This window comes from Sebastes umbrosus, chromosome 19, assembly GCF_015220745.1.
Source record: "Sebastes umbrosus isolate fSebUmb1 chromosome 19, fSebUmb1.pri, whole genome shotgun sequence".
Taxonomy (NCBI): domain Eukaryota; kingdom Metazoa; phylum Chordata; class Actinopteri; order Perciformes; family Sebastidae; genus Sebastes; species Sebastes umbrosus.
In genome coordinates, this window is record NC_051287.1 from 24,515,308 (window position 1) to 24,538,308 (window position 23,001).

The 23,001-nt window shown below is 42.9% G+C and overlaps 1 protein-coding gene across 6 annotated transcripts in view; it reads left to right on the plus strand.

The window, feature by feature from the left end:
* The window catches only part of LOC119477861 (nucleus accumbens-associated protein 2), a 36,581-nt gene that overhangs the window by 9,868 nt on the left and 3,712 nt on the right, over nucleotides 1-23,001 (plus strand). Inside the window, exons 1-7 of one of the 6 annotated variants that reach the window (XM_037752018.1) lie at nucleotides 13,202-14,226; nucleotides 14,671-14,903; nucleotides 15,288-15,469; nucleotides 17,118-17,882; nucleotides 19,390-19,587; nucleotides 22,496-22,601; nucleotides 22,837-22,934. In XM_037752018.1, the coding sequence (XP_037607946.1) occupies nucleotides 15,358-15,469; nucleotides 17,118-17,882; nucleotides 19,390-19,587; nucleotides 22,496-22,601; nucleotides 22,837-22,934 (1,279 nt within the window). In that variant the 5' untranslated portion in view covers nucleotides 13,202-14,226; nucleotides 14,671-14,903; nucleotides 15,288-15,357. Of the gene's footprint in view, nucleotides 1-5,879; nucleotides 5,890-13,201; nucleotides 14,227-14,265; nucleotides 14,904-15,287; nucleotides 15,470-17,117; nucleotides 17,883-19,389; nucleotides 19,588-22,495; nucleotides 22,602-22,836; nucleotides 22,935-23,001 lie in introns of those variants that run through there. The other 5 variants (XM_037752020.1, XM_037752017.1, XM_037752019.1 and 2 more) reach the window with 5 other exon arrangements.

Here is a 23,001-nt window from a genome sequence, read left to right on the forward strand (position 1 = left end):
ACTATGATACCTTTGTTTGTACAGGATCATGCAACAGCAAGCAATTAAAGGCACGCAAGTCACGTATACTTGTGTCTGTGGGTGTGTGTGGGTGTGTGTTTGTGTGTTCATCCTCAACTGAACCCATGTACATAGCACTGAAAAATGCATGGTATTTTTCCGCTGCATGAGGGTGCTTCCTATGTCCATGTTGTTTACTCTGTTCTGGCTTGAGATGCAGATAAACAAGCTCTGTTGGCATAGGTCAGCTCGGGCCCTTTACAGCGTGTCACCAGGCCGCTGAGGTTAACCAAGGTGGCATGTTATTTGATCACATGTATGCTAGCTTCGCCTGGTGCTGACTGGAAGATTCTCAGGTCACAGTAATGTGTGTGTGTGTATGGGTGGGGGGAGTGTTCCGGTACGAACTTAAAATAAATGTGAATGTATTGCTGTGCACTTGAACAAACAGCCTTTTATGTCACATTATAACACTAGATGGCATTATGATTTTTTTTTTATTATGGGAAATGCCGCATGTCATGAGACATTCTCTTGATTCACCTACCCTGATCATATCAAACAACATTTCGTTCCCCCCACTGTTTTTTTTCCTCCCTTTTTTGCATGCAAGATAATGAATTAAAGCATTCTGTCGCCTCTAATTGAAAAAAAATGTACATGGCACTCAGTGGATGTGGGCGCTGCTCTCTCTGTATGTCTTTGTGTGGGCGTGTGGGCGTGTGTTTGTGTATGCCTGTGTCTGTAGACAGTGGGGCACTGATGCTGAAAGATGTGTCCTCATTTTTGCATTGCACTGGGCTCCTCTGGCGGTCATATCGGGCTGCTCTGATGTCACGTATGTGTCACTGCAGAACATTCAGCACAGCGCGGGGCGATCAGAATGGCATGTTCATCATCTCCATGTCCCACCCCCCCCCTCCCCTCCCCCACCACCTCCTCATCTCTCTCTACTTCTATGTCACCCTCTTCCTACTGCTCACTCTTTCACTCACTGTGCTATATGCACTGAAAACTTTACCGTACAATTTGTTTTTCATGCAGAGAGACGTCTCATGAGGGGAGGGGGGGAGAGCAGCGGCTTTACTGGGGAGGAATTAAACGCTGTTTTCACACTTAAAGGTGCCACAATCCTATCAGAGCACAACCTCATTTTATGTTTTCTTTTTTTTAATTCCTCTCACCTCGCCTTGCCCCTGTTTGATTTACACTCTTGCTGCCAGCTGCTATCCACCATTTTTAATTGTTCTTGGATGAACATCCACTCACTGACACAGCGTGTCACATTCGTCCAACACGTGAATACCTATAGACCTTGTCTTTGAAATTGCTTTGCGGCATGTAAAAACCTATAGACCGACGCTCATGTTTCCCCAGGGAGAGTTTTTTTTTTTTCAGAGTTAATCAGAAAGGGCTAGAACTTGCAAAGCCCTTCCTTTAGTCTCATGGACGGAGCTGTGCCTCAGCAACCACAAGGAGAGTTATTTGGTACAAGCCCCTTCTAACAATGTTAGCTATATCGTCCAATTTTTTGCGGGATAGCAAGTTAGTTATTCTTTCAAAGGCACACCCCAAAAATATCCACAATACAGTCTAGTCATTTTCAGACTACTTCAATTTTGGTAGTCAAGGATCTTGGATCGATGAGGCTGTGAAATTGATGATTTTTTTTGCTCAGTTTCATCACCGTTTTAGCTGAACACCCAGTGACAGTTTGAAACCACATATCAAACAATTGTATTTGTTCCTGTTATCGGCAACATGAAACTCCCCCAGCAAAACTTAAACTCTTTGAGATTTGAATGCCCGGGAACTCCCCACACGTCAGAACCAATGTAGTTCCTTGGATGAGTCTACAAACAGCAAATCCAGCCTGCTTTGGCTTCGAGAAAGAATTTGACCTGGATGACTAAGAATCTTCATATACAAAAATGTATCTTAAAAAAAACAATGCTGACATAAAGATAAGCATTTCTTGCCACCACATGTGGTGACAAGAAAAATGTGAAAGAGAGGAGTGGAAGAAGAATGTTAGATATGTTAAAAATAAAAAATAAAAGATTAGCATACCCTGTAGAGTTTTTGTACCACTAGTAGCAATATGGAGCAATGTCTTTGCCATATAAGAAGTGGACGTAGTCACCGTGACGTCACCCGTTGGTTTGTGGACTGTTTTGAAGCTTTGCGTTTGGCAATTTTAGCCGTCGCCATCTTGGTTCTTTGCAACCAGAAGTGACACTGGACAGTGGAGCTAAGTACAACCGAAGGTGACCAAAATGTTACAATTAACTTTCATGAACCGTAAGATGAAAATGCGGAAAAGATCCAGACCAAACAATGCCGTAATAGCGTCCTCTCAATCGCAAGGTAGCCACGCCCTAAAGCATCCCCTGCTTTATGGTCTATTTGACTCTAAATGGGACCATAATTTACTAAATGAACATCATGCTGTATTGAAGAATTGAGACCATAAACTCATGTTTACAATGTTTACTGAGGTAATAAATCAAGTGAGATGTAATTTTCTCATAGACTTCTATACAATCAGACTTCTTTTTGCAACCAGAGGAGTCGCCCCCTGCTGGCTGTTAGAAAGAATGCAAGTTTAAGGCACTTCAGCATTGGCTTCACTTTTCAGACCCAGGGTTGCCCACTGGTTTTCATGAGTGAGTCCCCATTTTGTTTGTATCATTCACACGCTCGACTACGAACATGCACAGATGCGGGCGACGCAATCCCCGCTCCTGCCATCAGTTTCACACTTTTCCACTGATCAACAGTTGGTGGCGCTAATGCACAAAGAAACCAACCAAGGCATAGAAGAAGAAGTCTGCAAGCTAGCCAACATGGATGTAAACAATTCAAGAATTTAAATACAAGAATTGTTATAAGTAAATGCACTCAATGGGTTTATAAGGCCTCAAGGATACACACAATGTGTTATGGTGAGTAACACTGAACATAAGGGCTCTTTCTCAAGCCATAGTGCATTTGGTAGTGATGATGAGAGGAAGCTTCATGAAGCACTGAAGCTCTCCAGCAAATTAGTTCGCAAAGGGGTTCATTTCACGAGGCTTCATCTGGGCTTCATGTGCACACAAAACCACCTACTGGTCAAATAGTGTAAAACAGGCAGATACATTACAGATGTGTGGCAGTGGTTTAACCGGGCAGAGGGCAGTGAGTGTGCTTGTGTATCTATAGGAAAATGATAGATGGGAGACATTATTAGTTTATATTCAGGAATAATAAGTTCTCAACTGCATTTCGGCTTCAAGCGTCTTCAATGACATCATCGGTCTAAACAAGCCTCGATACATGCTTCACAGAAAACTTCCCGGATTACTCAACACACACTCCGAAGCCTCGGCACAGCACGTCACATCATTACCATTTGGCTAGTCCGACTCAGAGTGAAATTGTTACTTTTGGTTCATTTAGTCTTTCACAGTGCACAAATTAAAGCTCACCAAATTAAAAGAAATAATCTGCTGAGGGGCGTGTACGAAGAAGTGGATTTATCTTTTTCGTCTTGAGAGCTGCTGCTCCTACGCAGGGAATAAATAAGGCACTTATATACTGTATGTTGCTGTCGAAATGTTTCCACTTTGAGTTGGCACTGATCTACTGTGCGCATGAATCCATTTTCCTTCAGTTTATCTCAAATGACTTTATAAACATCACTATTTTTGTGGACTTTATTTAGCATATTCTTTTCTCTTTGGATATCAAGCAAAAATCGGACTTTTGCAAAAGTCCAGGTCAGTCCTCTCCCACTCAGGTTAACCTGTTGTTTACCTGTGTCCGTCTCAACAAATGCCCACACAGGCAGCCTGCTTTCGCTTGGAAACCGGTTGTTTTGGTCCGCACCAGAGTACGATTACTGCGTTCACAACCGCCCAAATGAACCGCACCAGAGTTAAATGAAAACAGACTAAATGTTGGCTTGTGAAAGCGCCCTACGAGAACTCCACAGGGCTCCCTTAAGAAGGGCGAGGACAATAGGACAAATTAAGACAAAACCATCATTAAACATTTTGATTATTGTTTTAATTCTAAGTCAATCTACTCATACATACGGTATACAGTACAATGAAGTCTTTTCTCGCCCACTCCATTCACTTATAGTATAGTATATGCGCGTGCTGGATCACCACGCTGATATGCTTTCATTTCACAGTGATTCATCCTATTTCCTCCATTTCTCACTCTCATGCACCATGAAAATCAAATCATGTTTGGAACAAAATGCGTACAGAGTGTCACCATTGATACACATACACTTGCAAACATACAGACCTCCTGTGAAATCTAACCTAATTGTAGTCCTCGTGTGACAGTCAGTGACACTCAGCAGGCCGTCTCCTGCCCTTCGTTGTCCCCAGATGAAGGTCACGTTAGGGAGGATATCAATGGGGGTTTTTAGGGCCCTGTGCTTTTTCAAACTAAGTGCAAGCAACTGCACAAATCTGCTGTGTTTTTTAGCAAACTTGAGTATCAGATGTCTGGTGGGCAGGAGAGCCAGCGCAGCAGTGACACACCTGCTTTTGTAATTGTACTTGCAAGAATAAATTATCAAGGAGCTATAAGGGCAGGCATCAACTCCAGCCAATTAGCTCCTTCTTAAACCTGTACGCTGTGTGTATCCACAGTTTGGAAGTGAGGGAACGCATTTTTTGAGGTGCCAGAGAAGCTTCTCCCGAGAATAAACCAATGTCCTCATCAAAGCAGGAGTCACAAGGCGGGAGTTCAACACCCCCGACCTGTGATGCCAACGGCAAATGATGTTTGTTTCAAGTGTAGACGAACCGTTATCTGTTCACATACACCTACAGTGGAAAAAGTTTGATAATTTTTCTCACTGTTTTAGGTAGCTAATGAGTCTAGAATAGCCTTGCTATAAACCCTACCTTCATGAAGATAGGATACGAAAAAACTGCACAACCCTCCCTCTTTTTTACTGTAATTCTTTTCATACAGTCCCTAACTGTGCAATTAATCTGTAATTTAATATGCCACGCATACCAACATTGACACCAATATCAGTAATGTCATCACCAAACTGGCAAATCTGCCCGAGCCCATCAAAACTGATACTTTGCTGGCAGAAGATAAGTGCACGGCAGCATGAAATTAGGGCCCTGAGGCTCATGGAAAATGTACAGTTCTGTGTTACGCTTTGGGACACCCACCAGTCACATGGCAGTTTGGAGCCGATGCCAAAGTAAAGGATTTAATAGTATGAAACTGTCCCGAAAAAAGAGATATCACATGGCAGTCATGGTGCAGTATACTGTAACATTGTGTACACTGCTGTTTAACATTCACACATTCATTCTGCTGATGCCTCCCGGATCATTTCTCGTGTTCTCTTTCCTCCTTCCTGTGCTACTTACGTAGCTTCCTTTTTTAAAGTTGAAAATCGGGGGAATTTTCGGTCTTGTGTCAGTGTTTGTTCAAAATATCTCATTCTTGCGTGAGACCTGGGCTTGAGTTTCCCCGCTGCTCTAACGTCACACTTATGTGTTGCTATAAACTGGAACGACCTGCCGGCCCCTGTGGTTCTGCAATATGAGCTTACCGGAAAAATCCAACCGTCTTTGTCCTTTTAACACTTTTGTTCTCATGTTATGCTGCATTCTCTTCCCTTTTCCTCGGTCATACAGCAGGATTCTGGGAAGCCTCTTTGGTTGGAGCTGACATTTTGGAGTCAGTAATGTGGAGGTGGAATGTCTTTTTATTAGAACAAAGTGTCAGTTTGTTGATAGCACTTGGCTTCGTCTGTTGCTTTGCTCTGACAAGCCGACACACAAAAAAAATGTAATCAAATTACACCATATACAGTTATTCTACACAAGTCTTGAATGGGAATATTATTGATACAATCGGGTCTATTTAGCTTATTGGTATTTTGATTTCTTTTTTTTCTCCAGCACTTTGTGTTTTCTTTGTATTTTTGTCATCTTGGCTCCCACAGCTTCTTTCCTCATCCCGAACTCTTTTTACCTTTCTGTATCACTCTGACTGATTTCCCTATTCCTCTCTAACGCTCCTCTCCCTGTGACTGTGCTTTGTCAACTTCTCTCTTGTTCTTTTCTATTTGCATCTTTTACACACACTCCCTCTCTCTGTCCTCTCTCTCCTTTTGTTCGTCTATCTCCTCGATTCAACCCCTCCCTTTCGCCTCTCTCTCAAATTATTCTCCCCTTCTGTACCTTTCAATTTTTCCTATCTCTATCTCTTCAGCTCTCAAACTGTATGCCCAAAAGCCATCATGTATATTCAAGGGTATGTGGGTTGATTTGTTTGTGCGTACGGGGTGTGTGCAGCAATCCCGATGTCCTAGTCGCCGGAGTTTGGTGTGATGTAGTAGCCGCTGCTACTGTTTGTTTGTTTGTTTACCTCCCACAGCCACTTGGAGTTCATTAGCAATGCCTTTGCCTCAGGAGGATCATCCACACACACACACACACACACACAAATGCACAATGAAAACACGGACGTGCTCTTCCTCTGTCTTTTCCCACTATCTCGTTTTTCTCTCACGCACATCAACCGCGACTATGAGCTAAACTGACAGGTGGCCCACCGTTACAGGAGTTTTCTGTCACAGCTTCGTGTTTGATAAAGTCTCCGACCACTGGGACACGTCAGGGTTTTATGTGCAATAAGAGGATGTTGACTTGCTGCAGTGCTGTCTTTCTCCGCAAAGCTGGTGCATTTTTACATATGTATTTGTGTGTGCATGTTAGTATTTATCCCTTGTCCCTGCACTACCAAATGGATGGATGTTATTGGTCAATTTGCACAAATGACAATTGCGCCTTTTGACTGATTGATTTTAGGGGAAATGAACGGTGACCACTAATTACAGCAGCAGCAGGCAGTAATATAGCATGTGAACCAAATTTTATCAAATTACCGAAATTGTTAAGACCAATCCAAGTCTGAAACTGCAAATTTAATTGAGTTACATATAATCAAATTAGGAATAGCTACAAATAACGGCATGGCTGTCACTTTTAACGATTGAGAACGAGCACAATATTTGTTTGAATAAATTTGAGAAAAACCTACATAGCCTAATTCTAAATTAACTGGATGTTGTTCAATTCATTCGTGGTGCATCCGCTGCCTCACTTTTGGCCACTTGGAGTGCCAGAAACAAGCTGTGAACACATTATCACCTTTTAAAGGGGATCTATTATGCTTTTGTGCTTTTTCCCTTTCCTTAAGTGTGTTATACAGTTTTTTTGTGTGTAAAATGTCTGCAAAGTTACAAAGCCCAAAGTCCACGCCAAAGGGAATAACTCTCCCCCACAGAAACACTGCTCCTGAACTGCCTGAAACGCCTCGCTTGAAGTCCCGCCTTTTCTTCTGTAACGTGGTGATGTCACTAAGTAACACATCTGCATAATACCTGCCTAGCAGCTAGTTGGGCACGCCCTCAAACAAAGCTAGTTAGAGCGAACCAAAGAGTTTGGTTCTTCTGACCAATCATAATAAGAACCTCATAAAAAGAGGTGCTGCAGCATAGCCGGTATAAGAAAAATAAAGCCTTCTTTTTTCTTTTTTTTTTATCATGAAAGCATATAAACGTGTTTTAGTAGAAACCCAAAATACAAGTATGCACCTGAAAATAACCATAATAGGTCCTCTTAAAGTTGATACGGCTAACTTGCTAGCATTCAGATGCCTATTACGCACACAGTAGATTTGGAGTAACATTCAATTGGAGATTAGATCCTGATGGGCGAAGTTGGCACCTTAGCAGCCTCTGCCATCAGTGTATGAATGTGTGTGTGAATGGGTGAATGCTGACATGTAGTGTAAAGCGCTTTGAGTGGTCTGAAGATTAGAAAAGCGCTATATAAGTCCAAGTCCATTTACCATTTACCATAATATTCACTCTCCTTTTTAGCTCTGTTTTTGGTCTACACCAACGATAAATGTGTAGCTCTTTAACTGCTAAATGCCTCATTTCCACTGCACGGTTCAGCTCAACTCAACTCTACTTGACCCACTTTTGGTACCAGATGCTTTTCTCAGTTTCGTTTTCCACTGCAGATAGTACATTGTCAATGTATGCTAGACTCTTAGCTGATGTCACAGCGACGCTGCCGTGTCATCATCTTCAATGCGACAACACGCACGTTACTCCATCCAGGATCCTTTCATCGGCAACCAAACAGAGAAACGTCTGCCCTTCGTCATTTGACCATGTCAATGGTTTTTGCGGGCTGCCATTTCTTTAAAATCTGGGTCCAGCGAATAAAAAAATGCAATTACTATTGACGGTAGCTTGGCTATTTAATAATAATGGGTTTGTGCTGGATGTCCCATTGGTGCACAGTTCTCTCTGACCAATCAGTGGTCTGCAGTGTTTTAACTCCACCTTCTAGTCTCGGCTCAGCTCACTTGGAACCTCGACCGAGGTGGTACCACAAAAAGTATCAGGTACCATCCACAACTTTTGCCAGTGGAAAACCAAAAAAGAACGGTTCCAAGCGAGCCGAGCCGAGTCGTGCCGTATCGTGCAGTGGATTTGTGGCTTGTGTGTCACCAGCTAGTAGTCATTGGATCCATTGTTATTATAAAAATATTGATTATAGCCACTCTAAGTGATGAGCTAAGAGGTGGCAAACTCATTGTAATGTTACATATAATTAGAAATTCAACAAATCAATCCGCTTACAGTCCAGTTCAAAAGTGGCCATACTGTATTTTATCAGAACAAATGAGTCAGAAGTGAGCCAGCATCATTGTCATTTTCATATTGCCACAGACAGCCATTTAGTTTTACCTGAAATTCAGCCTCTTTTTTTTTCTCCTACTCAGACCACAAGTTACATTATCGGTGCATATTGAGTGAATACAAGTGGAAAGATACCAGACAATATTCAGCCCACAACAAATCATTTCATAGTTGTCTGTTTGTTACATAACTGCATGAATCATAGGGAGTTTTTTTTCTTTTTTTTTTAAAGAAAAGACGATTTTGATCCCGACTATGTGCAGACAACTTCACCCAGCAGGGTCTATACACAGAGAATGATGTTGCATTATAAGCAGTGATAAGCAGCCTCTCTCACTCTTTCTCTCTCTCTCTCTCTCTCTCTCGACATCCCATAATGATACTCAGACAGACTCAGGCAGGCAGACACCCGCTCGGTCCCGATTGGTAGAACTGTTGCCAGGGAGCGTTGCCGTCTCAACGTGGATAGAATCTGTTGTCTGGTACACTTTAGACATGAGAACAACTGCAGGATCTGAATATTTATAACGAGGGGACTGTTCATATTGAGATTGTATAGAGGCAACATAAGCTGGAGCGGAAGGAGCTGTTCCTACTCAGCTCACTTAAAAAAAAAAAATTAATTTACATTTATTCGTGGATTGCCGCACTTTAAATGAGATTTTAATTAACGCCATCACTTCTCTGTATTTGTATTCTGAACGTATGTTTAGCTTAGTTAGGATTTTATCATCTGCATGTTGAACAAAAGTTGGTGCGACAACAACTTTCCCTTCAATATTCAACTAACTTGAACTATTCCATGAAGTGCTAAATGGTAAATACATGAATCATAATTATATGTAACTTTTATAGTCTTATGGAAGTCATTTTTAAATATCATCATTTATTCAATTGGTTCACCCCAGTGGGTAACCTCCAGGATCTGAGAAGTGAAGCCAATGCGGAAGTTCCTTAAACTTGCATTCTCTTTAATATCCAGCAGGGGGCGACTCCTCGGGTTGCAAAAAGAAGTCTGGTTGTATAGAAGTCTATGAGAAAATTACTTCTCACTTGATTTATTACCTCAATAAACATTGTAAACGTGAGTTTATAGTCTCAATCGCTAGTTTCAAATCTTCTTTAATACAGCATGATGTTCATTTAGTAAATTATGGTCACATTTGGAGTCAAACAGACCATAAAGCAGGGGATGCTTTAGGGCGGGGCTACCTTGTGATTGACAGGTCACTACCACGGCGTTGTCTGATCTGGATGTTGTCTGTGTTTTCGTATTACAGCTTTAACCCTTTCATGGTGTGTTCTCAGTTCATGAAAGTTAATCATAACTTTTTTGGTCGCCTAAAAATGTCTTATTCAGCGTTCGGTTGTACATAGCTCCACCCTCTCGTGTCACATCTGGTTGCAAAATGCCAAGATGGCGACAGCCAAAATAGCCAAACTCGAGGCCTCAAAACTGTAGTCCACAAACCAATAGGTGACGTCACGATGACTATGTCCACTTCTTATATATACAGTCTATGGTTCACCCTTCATACCTTGGTTCCTTATTTGGTGCATGCACATTAGATCATAACATGAAGGACGCATGAAGGTTTCATGTTAATGTGTGGTCAGCACACACTGACTGACTGGCTGCTCGCCAATCGGTCAGAATGATGGTAACAACACATTCTCACGCCCAAATCGTCAAATACCGCCACTTGGCCAGTGCGCTTCGACATCGGAGACCGACGCACAGGGTACCCCTCTTACGATACTTTTGGCCGGACCGGGGGACCGCGTGTCAGATATACGCTTGTTACATGCATAGAGTCCTTTCAAAATAAAGTTCTGTTTTCACAGGAAGCTAGGATTAGGCAACACAACAAATTAATTAGGGGTAAGGAAACGGTCGTGGTTGATGTTAACTTCACTGGCTAGCGACTCACGGGACTGCTATACCGACAAGTCACTTAACTAAAGACTGATGTGACAAAATAAGTCAATGATACTTTTAGTTTCACCCGGGTCACGAACAGCAGTTGCCTGGTTGAAAGTCTTGTGTTTGTTTGACCCATCCACCACCCCTCCTACCAGCCCTGAGCGGACTCTCACACTATTAATATTGGGTGGGGTAATAATTAGTGGGTTTACATTGGATTTAGTTGAAAGCCCGGGTTGTCACGTACTGTCGACAAAGGGTTCCTCCGTGCATCTCCATTCAGAGTCTCCTCATTGCGATCCCATTCGTTGACTTCCACATCAGTGTTTTGTGTGGTCATTCAGAGCGCTTCAAGTTTTACAGAACAATCCTCCACAACAGTCTTACATTTGACTGTTAGCCTATTGTTATTTGGTGGATAGCTACCGTATAACTAGTGATTAGCCGTGTGCATGTGTGTGTGCATGTGTGCCATCTGGCGAATCGTCTCATTTCTTCAGATTATTCAAATATGCCTGGACCTGCTGCTGCAGTTAATAACACTGTGCGTAGGTATGAATCCTTGATTAAAATGGATGTAACACATTCCAACAAAGCAGACAACAGCAATTCAGATCTCATATCTCTGCTCGCACACACACACACACACACACACACACACACACACGCCTGACATACAGTGCCAAAAGTCACAGCCGGGTATATAACGATGATTATAGAAGCACGCCTTGGTACGCGAGAAACTTTGACATGGAAATGCAAACACAGAAGGAAATGAGGACACAAGCAGCACACACACACAGACACACATACATAATCACTCGTTGAGGGAGTTCATGCCTTATATTTTTTCATCACGGATGTGCAAAGTCTATATTTAATACAGGCGGGAAGGGGGTTGCAATTTCCGTGGGGATGTTTGTGTACATGTACGTTTTAATGTGCCCGCCCACCTCCATAATCTACATGTGTTTCAAATCCACTCGCGCATACATTTACATGAACATGCGGGAGTGTGTCTGTGTATATATACTGTATGTGCAGTGTGGCACACCGCCGTCCTGTCTGCCTGACTCAACATATTCTCCGCTCACTCTCCTTTGCTCTCCCCCTCCCTCTTCCTCTTTTCCCCTCACTCCTCCCTCCCTCCCTTACCCCCTCCCTCTCTCCTCCTCCTCTCCTCTCCCTCTCCCTCTCCCTCTGCCCGGCTGGCACGTACATGCATGTCTGTAGACTCTGTACTGTGCTTGCTGCCGTGGCACGCGCCAACCTCACTGCAATGCAGCCCTGTGTGCATTAATTGGCAGAGAGACAGTGGGTATGTGGTATGCGGGGCGGGAAGGATAGAGAGAAAAAAGAAGGAGAGTGGGGAGAAGCAAGAGGCGATGTGAGGACACACTAGTAACAATATTTGATGGATGGACCGATGGACAAGCAGTCTGGCAGGTTCACAGAAGGACAGACAGACAAACAGAGTGTGGGTTGCTGAGTGTGCACAGGGAGATTACCTGACTGTGTGTGTGTGTGTGTGTATTGAACAGGGGGAGGGAGTGTGTATATGTTTTCATTAGTGTGCCTGCGGATTTGTGTCTCCTGCGTTTTTCGACTGCGCTTTTTGTGTGCGCTCGCTCATGTGTGGCTATATGTGTCGTGCAGATATCACACCGCCGGGGCAAAGCTCTCTCTAAACCAAAGTCTGACTCACTGTATTCGACGCTTTGTGATATCCTCCCTTTCATATTTCCGCCTTGACTGAAGAGTAAAAGTTTGCTCAGTTTAGCGCAACTTTTTCTCCACTTGAGGTTTCTTTTGGCAAAAGAAAGAAAAATGAAGCGCAATGTGTCTGGTTACTTTCTGGGGACGCGCTCGGATATAAAAAATGCTTCGCTTCAGCTTTTCATTTTCTTAACAGATGTGCGTTGCGAGGAGAAAAAGATGAAATTTTGAAATCGCTTGCTGAAGTGTCTTCATGTGTCTTCAGCGCAGAGGTCAGAGAGAGCTCTTCCTCCGACATGCAAGCATTGCGCAACCTTCACATGCGCGTGTGTACAAAATGAACTTACTCATCTGTCATATTTGCATTCTTATCCTCCCACGCACATCTTTCTGGAACTTCTTTCCTATTTCTGTTAGTGTTTTATCTTTCCCTCCCCTGGCTGCGACATCTGGCTCCTGTCCTCCCTCATCCACATCACGCTACATTTTCAGGGATGCCTTCCATGCTCCATGCATGGTCAAAAAAAAACTAAAAAATCTAACAACAACAGGAAAAATGTCACCTGAATGAGCTGAGCCAGCAAAGTGGAGGCGTGAATTAATCATTTAATTTACCAATTCATGTAGAAATACAAAATAGTCTTGCGTGAAGACAAGAACTTCTCTCCGCTTGTGTGTAGGTGTTTGGCAGAGAGGTCCTCGCATGATTCAGAGAGAATACACAACACTTGCTCAAAAGTAAAAAAGCTCTTTTTTAAAAAACTATTGTCCTCCGAAGACAAAGGGAAATACCTTGAAATGAGTTTTTTAATTCTGCAATTGGAAGGATTATTAAAGCTTTCCAGTTGCTTTACTGTGACGTGACGCATTCCCTTCCAGACTTGCGTCAAACAGGGATTTCAGAAGTTTCACTATTTAATTAATTAACGGCGGCTTTGACCTCTGTAAGCTTTTCTCTTTTCTCTTAGTCATCCTCCTCTCTTCTGTTAGACCATATAGGCATCTGTGTCCAGGGGCAAGTGGCAGAAGTTGCTTCAACCTAATTGTCTTTCTCTACTCGTACTGTCCTCAAATGACTTTCTCTCTGTCTCAACTCCCCCCTCCCTCCTTTGCTTCTCTCTAAGCTCTGCCCAGTCTCTGTCTCTGTCTGTAACTGTAGCCTGTGTTTTTCTCTCCCTCCCACTCCCTGCGACGTATAGATACTGCATTGATCAGACACACGCGCGCAGACACATGCACACACGCGCGCACACTGAGCCTCCCACTCCTTTCATCATTGATTCGCTCTGCTCTGCTCTGCTCTCTTTCTCTCTCTCCCCATTCTCTCTCACTCTCTCTCTACAGCGGCACTTGTTGAATTCAACCCTTGGAGAATAGAGAGAGGGGAGAGAAACAGAGAGAGATAATGACAGGGAGGCAGAGGGAGGCTTTGAGACGGCGCTAGAACAGACAGCGAGCGGAGAGAATGGGGCTTTGGAGGATATAGAGATTGAAGATATAGGCTGCAGACACACAGTCAGAGGGAAAGTCAGTCACACAGCAGAAAGAGAGAGAGAGAGAAAATCATCTTTGAGACAGTGGGAATGACACTTTAAGTCGACCAGACGGAGCACATCAGAGTGCTCTCCTTCCATCTCTAACTCTTCTGTCCCGCCGCCGCCGCCGCCGCTGCTGCTGCTGCTGCTGGTGTGATAGCGTGCGCCAAGCCTCCGTGGTGTGATGTGCTTACACAGGTCACAGCCGTCTGGGACAACAGCGAGCGCTTTTCTCCGCATTCGTGCATGTGTGTGAGTTTAGCAGGGGAAAAGTCGTTTGCTGCTGGTTTCTCCAGGTGAGTGCTTGCGTGCCAGAGTACACAGTCATTTCCCTATGCAGCCTGTACTGTAAGTGTTAATCGTGCACACACACACACACTTTTTTTATGTAAGTAAGCCAGAGTGCATGCCTGTCTGTCTGTCTGTCTGTCTGTCTGTATGGAGTGCATGAAGAAGTGGGAGAGAGAGCGAGAGTGTGTGTGTGTGAGAGAGAGAGAGAGGCGGTGACATTTTTTTTCAGTTTGTATTCCTGGAAACTGTTCTGCAGCATTGCTTAATAATGAAACCAATGCGTATATGTATGTGTGTGTGTGTGTGGGTTGGTGGGGAGTAAAACAATGGCACAAGGTTCAGGGAAGGAAAGAAGGTGCAAATATGCCTGCAAATATGCCTGGAGTATGTTACTAAGAAGGGAGCTATCAAAGTTAGTGTGAAAATGGTTGTGTTGTTTTGTTCCCCAGCCGGAGTTTAGGAAGAGGACAAATGCTGACAACGGTATAATAGAGTCAGCAAAATCAAGAAGTGTGTCTCTAAACTCTTGACATGAAAAACTGGTTGCATTCGGCGTGGCGTCCTCTGCCTGAAAAGTTGTTGTCGAGGCTGATATACAGGTCGTCAAAGTCCATGCATAAATACATGGAAGGAGTCCAAGGTTCTAGGAATTTAATCCATGTTAAAACAGCATAGCCTTAAGGTATTTCACAACGGCCTCATGTACAGTAGGCACGGCATTGTATTGTTTCTTCTTTTTTTTTTCAAATGTGGACTCACTTGACTCCTCCTTTCTCTCTCCTGCCTCCACTCTCTCTCTCTCTCTCCGCATATCCATCTCTCTTTTTCACACACCTCTCACTTCTCCCTCAACTGTATTCATTTTCTCACGTCATCTCAACTCTATTTTCCTTCTTGCTCTTTCTGTTCCTTTTAAGATTCTCTCAATTCTCGCCTCTCTGCCTCCCTCTGGCATGTCTTTTCATCTTTCACGCGTTGTCTTTTCGCTCCTTCTTTATCGCTGCATTTATTTTTCCCAATGCATTCAACATACCTTTTTCTCTTTTTTTTTTTTTCTTTCTTCCAGATGCCTCTCTCAGTGGCGGAGTCTGCAGTAAATATCTGAAACCCCATCTTCCTCTTCCTCTGCGGCCATCATGTCCCAGCTGCTCCACGTGGAGATCCCCAACTTTGGAGCCACAGTTCTGGGCTCCCTTAATGAGCAGCGCCTGCTGGGACACTACTGCGATGTTTCCATCCTGGTCAAAGGTCGGTTAGCAGGAAATCTGGAGTTTTTACTTTGAAATCATTAGGGCTGTCAAAGTTAACGCGATAACAACGCGTTAAAGCAAATTTAAAGCAAAACGCCTCAAATTTCTTTAACGCACTATCACAACTTGCGATTTTTAGGTTGTAGCGGGCTCAGTTTTAAAGCTAGAGTGAAGATACTGGCATCATATGAAACTAAAAAACCTGATGAATCCATTGGTTCATACTAGCTTACTTCATGGCCATTTTCAAAGGGGTCCCTTGACCTCTGACCTCAAGATATGTGAATGTAAATGGGTTCTATGGGTACCCACGAGTCTCCCCTTTACAGACATGCCCACTTTATGATAATCACATGCAATTTTTGGCAAGTCATAGTAGAGCGATATGGCCTAAAAATAATATCGCAATATTTTTAGGCAATATCGTGATACACGATATATATCGCGATATTTTCAAATATCCTTCAGGCACTTCATAAATGCTTGATTTTACCCTTTGATGCATACAATCACACCAATATGATGATTCTTGTAGTCCCTGCAGCATATGTCTGCATTAAAACCTTCTTGTTTATATTCATTAGTGGTTTCTATTAGAATTATTTTAATCTTGCATTCAAAACGGGAGAAATCACAAGTTCAATTTAACAAAACAGGACCCAACAGTATTCACTTTAACCAAATAGTTATCTGGCAATACATGCTTTATATATTTTGATAAATACATAACACACACACACAGTTTTAATGGCATGTAATACGTGTAAAGTAACTTATTGTTATGTTTACCAGTAAGCTGTTATAACATTGCTGATAATGAAAATTATTATTTTCCCACTAGTGTAGAAAGACTCACCAATTGCGAGGTGTAGCCTGTGGCCAAAGCAGTCTGGTCCACTTATTCAGGCTTTGGTTCTGTTAGCTGGATGTTCAGATCGGTAGTTGTGGAGAAGTGGGTCACCTCTGTTAGCTGGTAGGCCAACTTTTCCCTCACTTAAATGTAGAACTTCGGTAGAGCTTTCTCCGCAAAATAAATTTGCGACCAGGCAGTTCATATTTTTGGATCAAGTGTCTTTATGCGTCTTTTGAATCCGGGCTTTTCCACTACGCTAACCGGATGTAGTTGTTTACCTTGGCCGTGATTTCTTTGCATTTTGCAATTTTTTTCATGGTCATATGGGATTGCTTTGGAAAGCGAGGAAGACAGAGTCATTTGCTTCTTGACTGGTTCTGGTTGCTTTGGTCGTGTTCTCGTCTTCTGCTTTCTCCGGGCTCCGGCCTTTCTCTTTCCGCTGCGTCCCTCCGAATACAAAAACACGCCAAGTCATAGTCAAGTCAGCACACTGACACGCTGACAGCTGCTGTTGCCTGTTGGGCTGCAGTTTGCCATGTTATAATTTGAGCATATTTTTATGCTAAATGTAGTACCTGTGAGGGTTTCTGGACAATATGTATTATTGTTTTGGGTTGTTAATTGATTTCCAATAATAAATATATAAATAATTTGCATAAAGCAGCATATCTGCCCACTCCCATGTTGATAAGTGAATACTTGACCGATTGACAGCCCTAGAAATGAAACTAGAATTCTGTATCAGTAGTCTCAACTTTTTTTTTTCCTGTTTTCTGTTATTTCTATCAACCAGGTCAGGCTTTCAAAGCCCACCGGGCCGTTTTGGCTGCCAGCAGCCTCTACTTCCGCGACCTCTTCAGCAGTTCCACCAAGAGCCAGTTTGAGTTGCCCTCCTCAGTCACACCTGCCTGCTTCGAGCAGATCCTCACTTTCTGCTACACAGGGAAGCTAACGATGGCTGCTAGCGAACAGCTGGTGGTCATGTACACAGCTGGCTACCTCCAGATTCAGCATATAGTTGAAAGAGGCATGGACCTAATGTTCAAGGCAAACTCGCCTCACTGTGACTCGCAGACGGCGGGGTCTTTAGAGGAAACCGGATCCGAGCCACAGAGTCCCTGTAATAATGGCAACGGCCTGGCGGTGGCTGCCCTGTTGGGAACCACGGGCTGGTCTCCGTCCCTACTCATGCCGCAACGTAAGATCAAACTAGAAGGGGGCGAACCGACGCCCCTGACGATGCCTTCGACGCAAAACAAGATTTCGTCTTCGGAGTTGGGGAGTCGGCTGGCGAGGGCCAGCTCGCTGTTCTACACGACGGCCGGCGGGACCGCCATCCCCGGTATGCCTCCTTACCACCTTCATGGGGCCGGTGGTGGGGGTGGAGCAGGAGGAGCGGGAGTCGAAAGGTCAAGTCCTGGATCGTCCAGCCTGCCAACCACCGACAGCCCTACATCCTACCAGAATGAGGATGAGGAGTTTGAGGAAGAGCCCTATGATGGGATCACAGAGGATGCCTACAGTCACCTCTATGGACGTTCAGCTAACCCCTACGGAAGTGAGTATTATTTTATATTGATGCTTTTAAGTGTTGCAGTGCTTTGGTGTGTTTGTTGGATCACTGAAAGCTTCTCCCTGGAATATTTTTTCATCATTAAAAACTTCTAAAAATACAGAATGTTCTAAGTTATGGCCAAAAACTAATATTACATTACAACAAACTCAATAATATTTATTCCACTACACCCGCTGTAATAGTATTTACTTCTCAACTCCAGCAAATTAAAATTGTTTAAAAGGAAAAACTGGTCAAATGAGCAAAATGCTAACAAGACAATTCAATATCCCCTCGTCAATATCTTCAAAAATCTTTCTAGACATACAAGATCTGAGTAAGTGAATTACTTTCTCAATTGTCCTTGGCTCGGATGGAGGAAATTCATTTGATATCGGACCGATTTAAAAGTAGAACTCGGCATGACTTGCAGAAATGTACACCCATGAATGTAGGGGTTTATGGAACAAAGTTCCTCCTTGTCCAGACTTGTGCAAAAAAAGAAACTGATGCACATTCATTTCATCCCAGTTACATTATTTAATCTTTCATAAATCATGTATCCTGAGCATCTCGAAAAAAAGCTGGATGTTGTTGCCTCCAGTGTGTGTGTGGGTTCTCTCAGCATAAAGATAGCTTTATGGAGTTATGATTGGAGTGCATCGTGACCAACAACGCACTCCTTATCACAGCTACAACAGCTGGTCTGTGCTGCATTTTGTTATAGTTTTCGTACTGGTGCAGGTTTGCCTACTACACACATGCAAGCATAGATGCTACAGTATATTCACTTCACAGGCATGTACACACACACACACACACACACACACAGACACTCCATCATTCTTAGCATCCTGCAGCTCAAAGGCATCACATGGGTTTGTCAAATTCTAGAGTTTCAGATATTTATGAAATCCACTCTATCTGCAATCAGTCAGAGCACCCCAGGGTGACATTGTGGGATATTTGAGAACCGTGCACGTCCTTCCTGTGTGTGCGTGCGTGCGTGTGTAGGTATAAGTGTCAATGCAATAATCCACACTTTTCTGTATGTGTGTGGCAATTAATGGATTCATTTCTCCTGTTCTCTATGTGTGTGTGTGTGTTTACACACGTGTGCACGGGAGGTGCGTGCATGTGCACACACTCACAAGTCATCCCAGAGGTTAGGGGGGGAACAAATTTTGCGAGTAAGAACCTAACACCCAACTTCGGATCTGTCCCCCGTCCAAAAAACTCAAAGTTGCTGATGCAGCATCATGACTTATCTGGGATACATCTGCAATGCTCTAAAACATTCATGAAACACAACAAGCTTGTCTGAGATTACACCAACCTGCTTTACTAATTACATTTTGTAGCCTCTATTTTAATAGAGGGCACAGAGGTTAGGGATGTTTTTTTAATAGACTGATAATTATATGGATGCTTACACATTCATCTGTTTTTTTTTGCTGTGTAACAAAGAGCTTTTCTGAAACCCCTCTCTGTCCTCGCTCGCTTCCATCAGTCCAGGACAAGCCGGAGATGGCAGCGATGCCCTTGGCCTTGGAGAGCCGCAACTGTGTGCTGATCCGCAGGGACCTGGTGGCGCTGCCTGCAAGCCTCATCAGCCAGATAGGCTACCGCTGCCACCCTAAGCTCTACACTGAGGGGGACCCGGGGGAGAAGCTGGAGCTGGTAGCCGGTAGGCACGCACACACGCAAAGTCAGTGCATCCACTCACACGCATTTTACACGCTCACATTTTATCACATGTTGTGGAGATGAACTTGTATGCAGTGAGATTGGAAAGTATTCATACCTCCACCCTCTTGCACATTTATATAGGGGCTGGGCAATAATTCAATATGATAATTTATCGTCTTTCATTGGAATCGTATCGTGATGAAATCATATATCGAGATATATTGTTATACACAATTACGTTGCTTAAATTGATAATAAAAAGCACATACTAACAGAAATTTCTCAGAAATGTGAAATATTTTAAGGGAATATCATTTGAAGATTGAGGTATACCACTCAGTTCAATGCGATTAATAAACGGTGTATACATATATTGAAATATTTCTCTATAATTTCACTTGAAACTTATGTTCATTTTGCACCGAAATTCTTAATTAAATGAGAAAATAGTCTTTCATTTGTCAAGTATTTTATTCACACAGGAGTATACAAATATAGGCTTTACCATGTTGTTATTTCTTATAGATTATTTATTCATTGAATTACCAGAAAACATGCTATATAGTATATATCGTTATCGGGAGGATAGAAGATTTTGGCCATATCGTATATTTAATATTCTATAGCTGGTCAAATTAAACTGACAGAATTAATTCCAACTACTAAATTCAGGACATAAGAGAACTCTTATATATTCCATTGTGAAATAGAAAACCTTTAATATCAAAACTTCTTTCTAGAGCTGGCAATTCACACAAAATCAGTGACTGGCAAAGAGGACATTGATTGGGGAGGTTACCCAGAACCCAGCTGAGGTGTGTGGACTCGAGTCAGACAGTTGATGACTTTAGACTCGACAAAATCCAAAAAGACTTGCAACTCGATTTGGACTTTAACACCAGTGACTTGTGACTTCACTTGGACTTGAGCCTTTTGACTTGAAAATACTTGATACCTTCCCTCAAGCCCAAAGATTAAAAAGTATGTTATTTAAAAAGTGTGCTAGAATCAATTAATGTCCCTTCATTTCCCGAATCAACTAACGTCAACGCTTTTCATTCCCAGCACGTCCACACTTAATTCCCCACTTCTTTTTCTACCATTAAGCTCAGTTGCACTTGTTTTAACAAACTTGTTTTAACAAATAATGTTTTTTAATACAAATTTTAAAAAGCGTTTTTAAATGATGTTTGTAAATGTATACATATATAAATATATTAATACCCTGTTGTCAAAATGGCATTACATTTGGTGAAGAGCGCATTGACTTGTTTAGGACTCGAAACTCAAAGTTTAGGACTTGTGACTTGACTTGGGACTCGTCTGTCCTGACTTGGGACTTGACTTGGGACTTGTCTGTCTTGAATTGGGATTTGACGTGGGACTTGTCCGTCCTGACTCGGGACTTGACTTGGGACTTGTCTGTCTTGAATTGGGACTTGACGTGGGACTTGTCTGTCCTGACTCGGGACTTGGGGCTTGACTTGGGACTTGTCAGTCTTGACTTGGGACTTGACTTGGAACTTGTCAGTCTTGACTTGGGACTTGTCAGTCTTGATTTGGGACTTGTCAGTCTTGAATTGGGAGTTGTCTGTCCTGACTTGGGTCTTGACTTGGGACTTGTCTGTCCTGACTTGGGACTTGTCTGTCCTGACTTGGGTCTTGACTTGGGACTTGTCAGTCTTGACTTGGGATTTGAGACTTATGTGTGACTTGCAAAAAAATGACTTGGTCCCACCTTTGCAACCCAGTGACCCATACTGTATGCTTTTATGCAGGAGACGCTTGTATTCAACCTGCATTTGACCCAGATCAGATCAGATCAGATCAGACTGCTGGTCCTCATCATTAACAGTGACTCGTCTCTATCTCAACTCCAGCTCTAATATACATTAGTGCTAAGCCATATAATTAAGACACTCTGGTTAAACTATGTTTAGACATCAATAACATTGAATTGAATTCTCATCCCTAATGAAAAGCCTGTTTAGCAGCGTCTGAACCTCGTTCAACCAGACTGTGATTGGCCGCCACAGCAGTTTTGAGCCACATTGCTGTGGTGATCTTAGAGGGACAGAACAAAGCTGCAGAGCTTCTCTGCAGAGATTGAGGACCGTGACAGAAGGACAACTATCTCTGCAGTACTCATCAATCAGGCCTTTATGGTGGAGCGACTAGACAGAGAAGTCACTCCGGAGTAAAAAGCATATGACAGCCTGCCGGGAGTTTGCCAAATGGCCCTTACAGGGCTCTGAGAGCATGGGGAAAAAGATTCTTTTTTTTTGGTATGATGAAACAAAAAGCTGAACTCTTTGGTCTGTCTGCCAGACACCAGACGTCGCTCTTGGCAGTCAGACCAAAGACTTTCAAAGAGAGCAGGTACCGTTCAACATGTAGCTAATATAATTCATACAAAAGGAGCAGGGCAAAAGGTTTAATCAATTTAGTATTAAATCTTTTCAGACAAAAAGAATACGGTCTGAATACTGCAAGTAGTCAATAATCACTCAAAATACTTTCTGGAACAAGAGGTCAGAAAGTTACCGCATGCTCAGATTCAATCAGACTGTTATGTGATTGAAAAACACAATGTGGAAACGGCTTATTCAGTTCTGTAGTCTGCATGTGAGATACAGAATACAATACGTGTATGGGAAAGACGTGGTTTTATAAAAGAAAGCAAAGCAAAGTAATATAATAAAAAAAGTGCTGTTTTTATGGCCTTCAACTTCGACTCCTCCTGATTTCTGATTCTACTTTGAACAGCTGAAACTTTGTTTGACTGCGTTAAAACATCTCCTTGAACATGAATTTCTAATGTAGCAAAAGAATAAAAGATCAACTGTGGGCCAAAGAGAGAAAAGACAAATGGATTGTAATATGAGCAGGTTTCTCAGAAAATCCTCTTTTCTTTTTTTCTTCACCAGGTACGCAGGTGTTCATGACTCGAGGACAGTTGATGAATTGTCATCTATGTGCTGGTATCAAACACAAAGTCTTGCTTCGCCGTCTGCTAGCCACGTTCTTTGATAGGTGAGTGTAATGACGTGCACGACACAGCAGAACACTTTTTGTGAGACTTTGCTGTAAGATCTGAGTTCTTTGTATGACTCCAACACTACCGCTGCTGTTGTCTCAAACCAACTTTCACACTCCATCTGTGGCCATGTTGTGCAATGCGGTTAGTTGTGTGTGTTCCCATGTTTCTCTACTGTATATGTGGCTGCTGCTGACTCTGCCCCCTGGTGTTCTCTCTGTGTCCCTGCAGAAACACTTTAGCCAATAGCTGTGGGACAGGCATCCGCTCCTCTACTAGTGACCCCAGCAGGAAACCCCTGGACAGCAGGGTCCTCAACGCTGTCAAACGTAGGTTTACTGTCCAAATCATCAAATGTGATATTATTTTAAAAGAGCACAATCTACATTGGAGTTT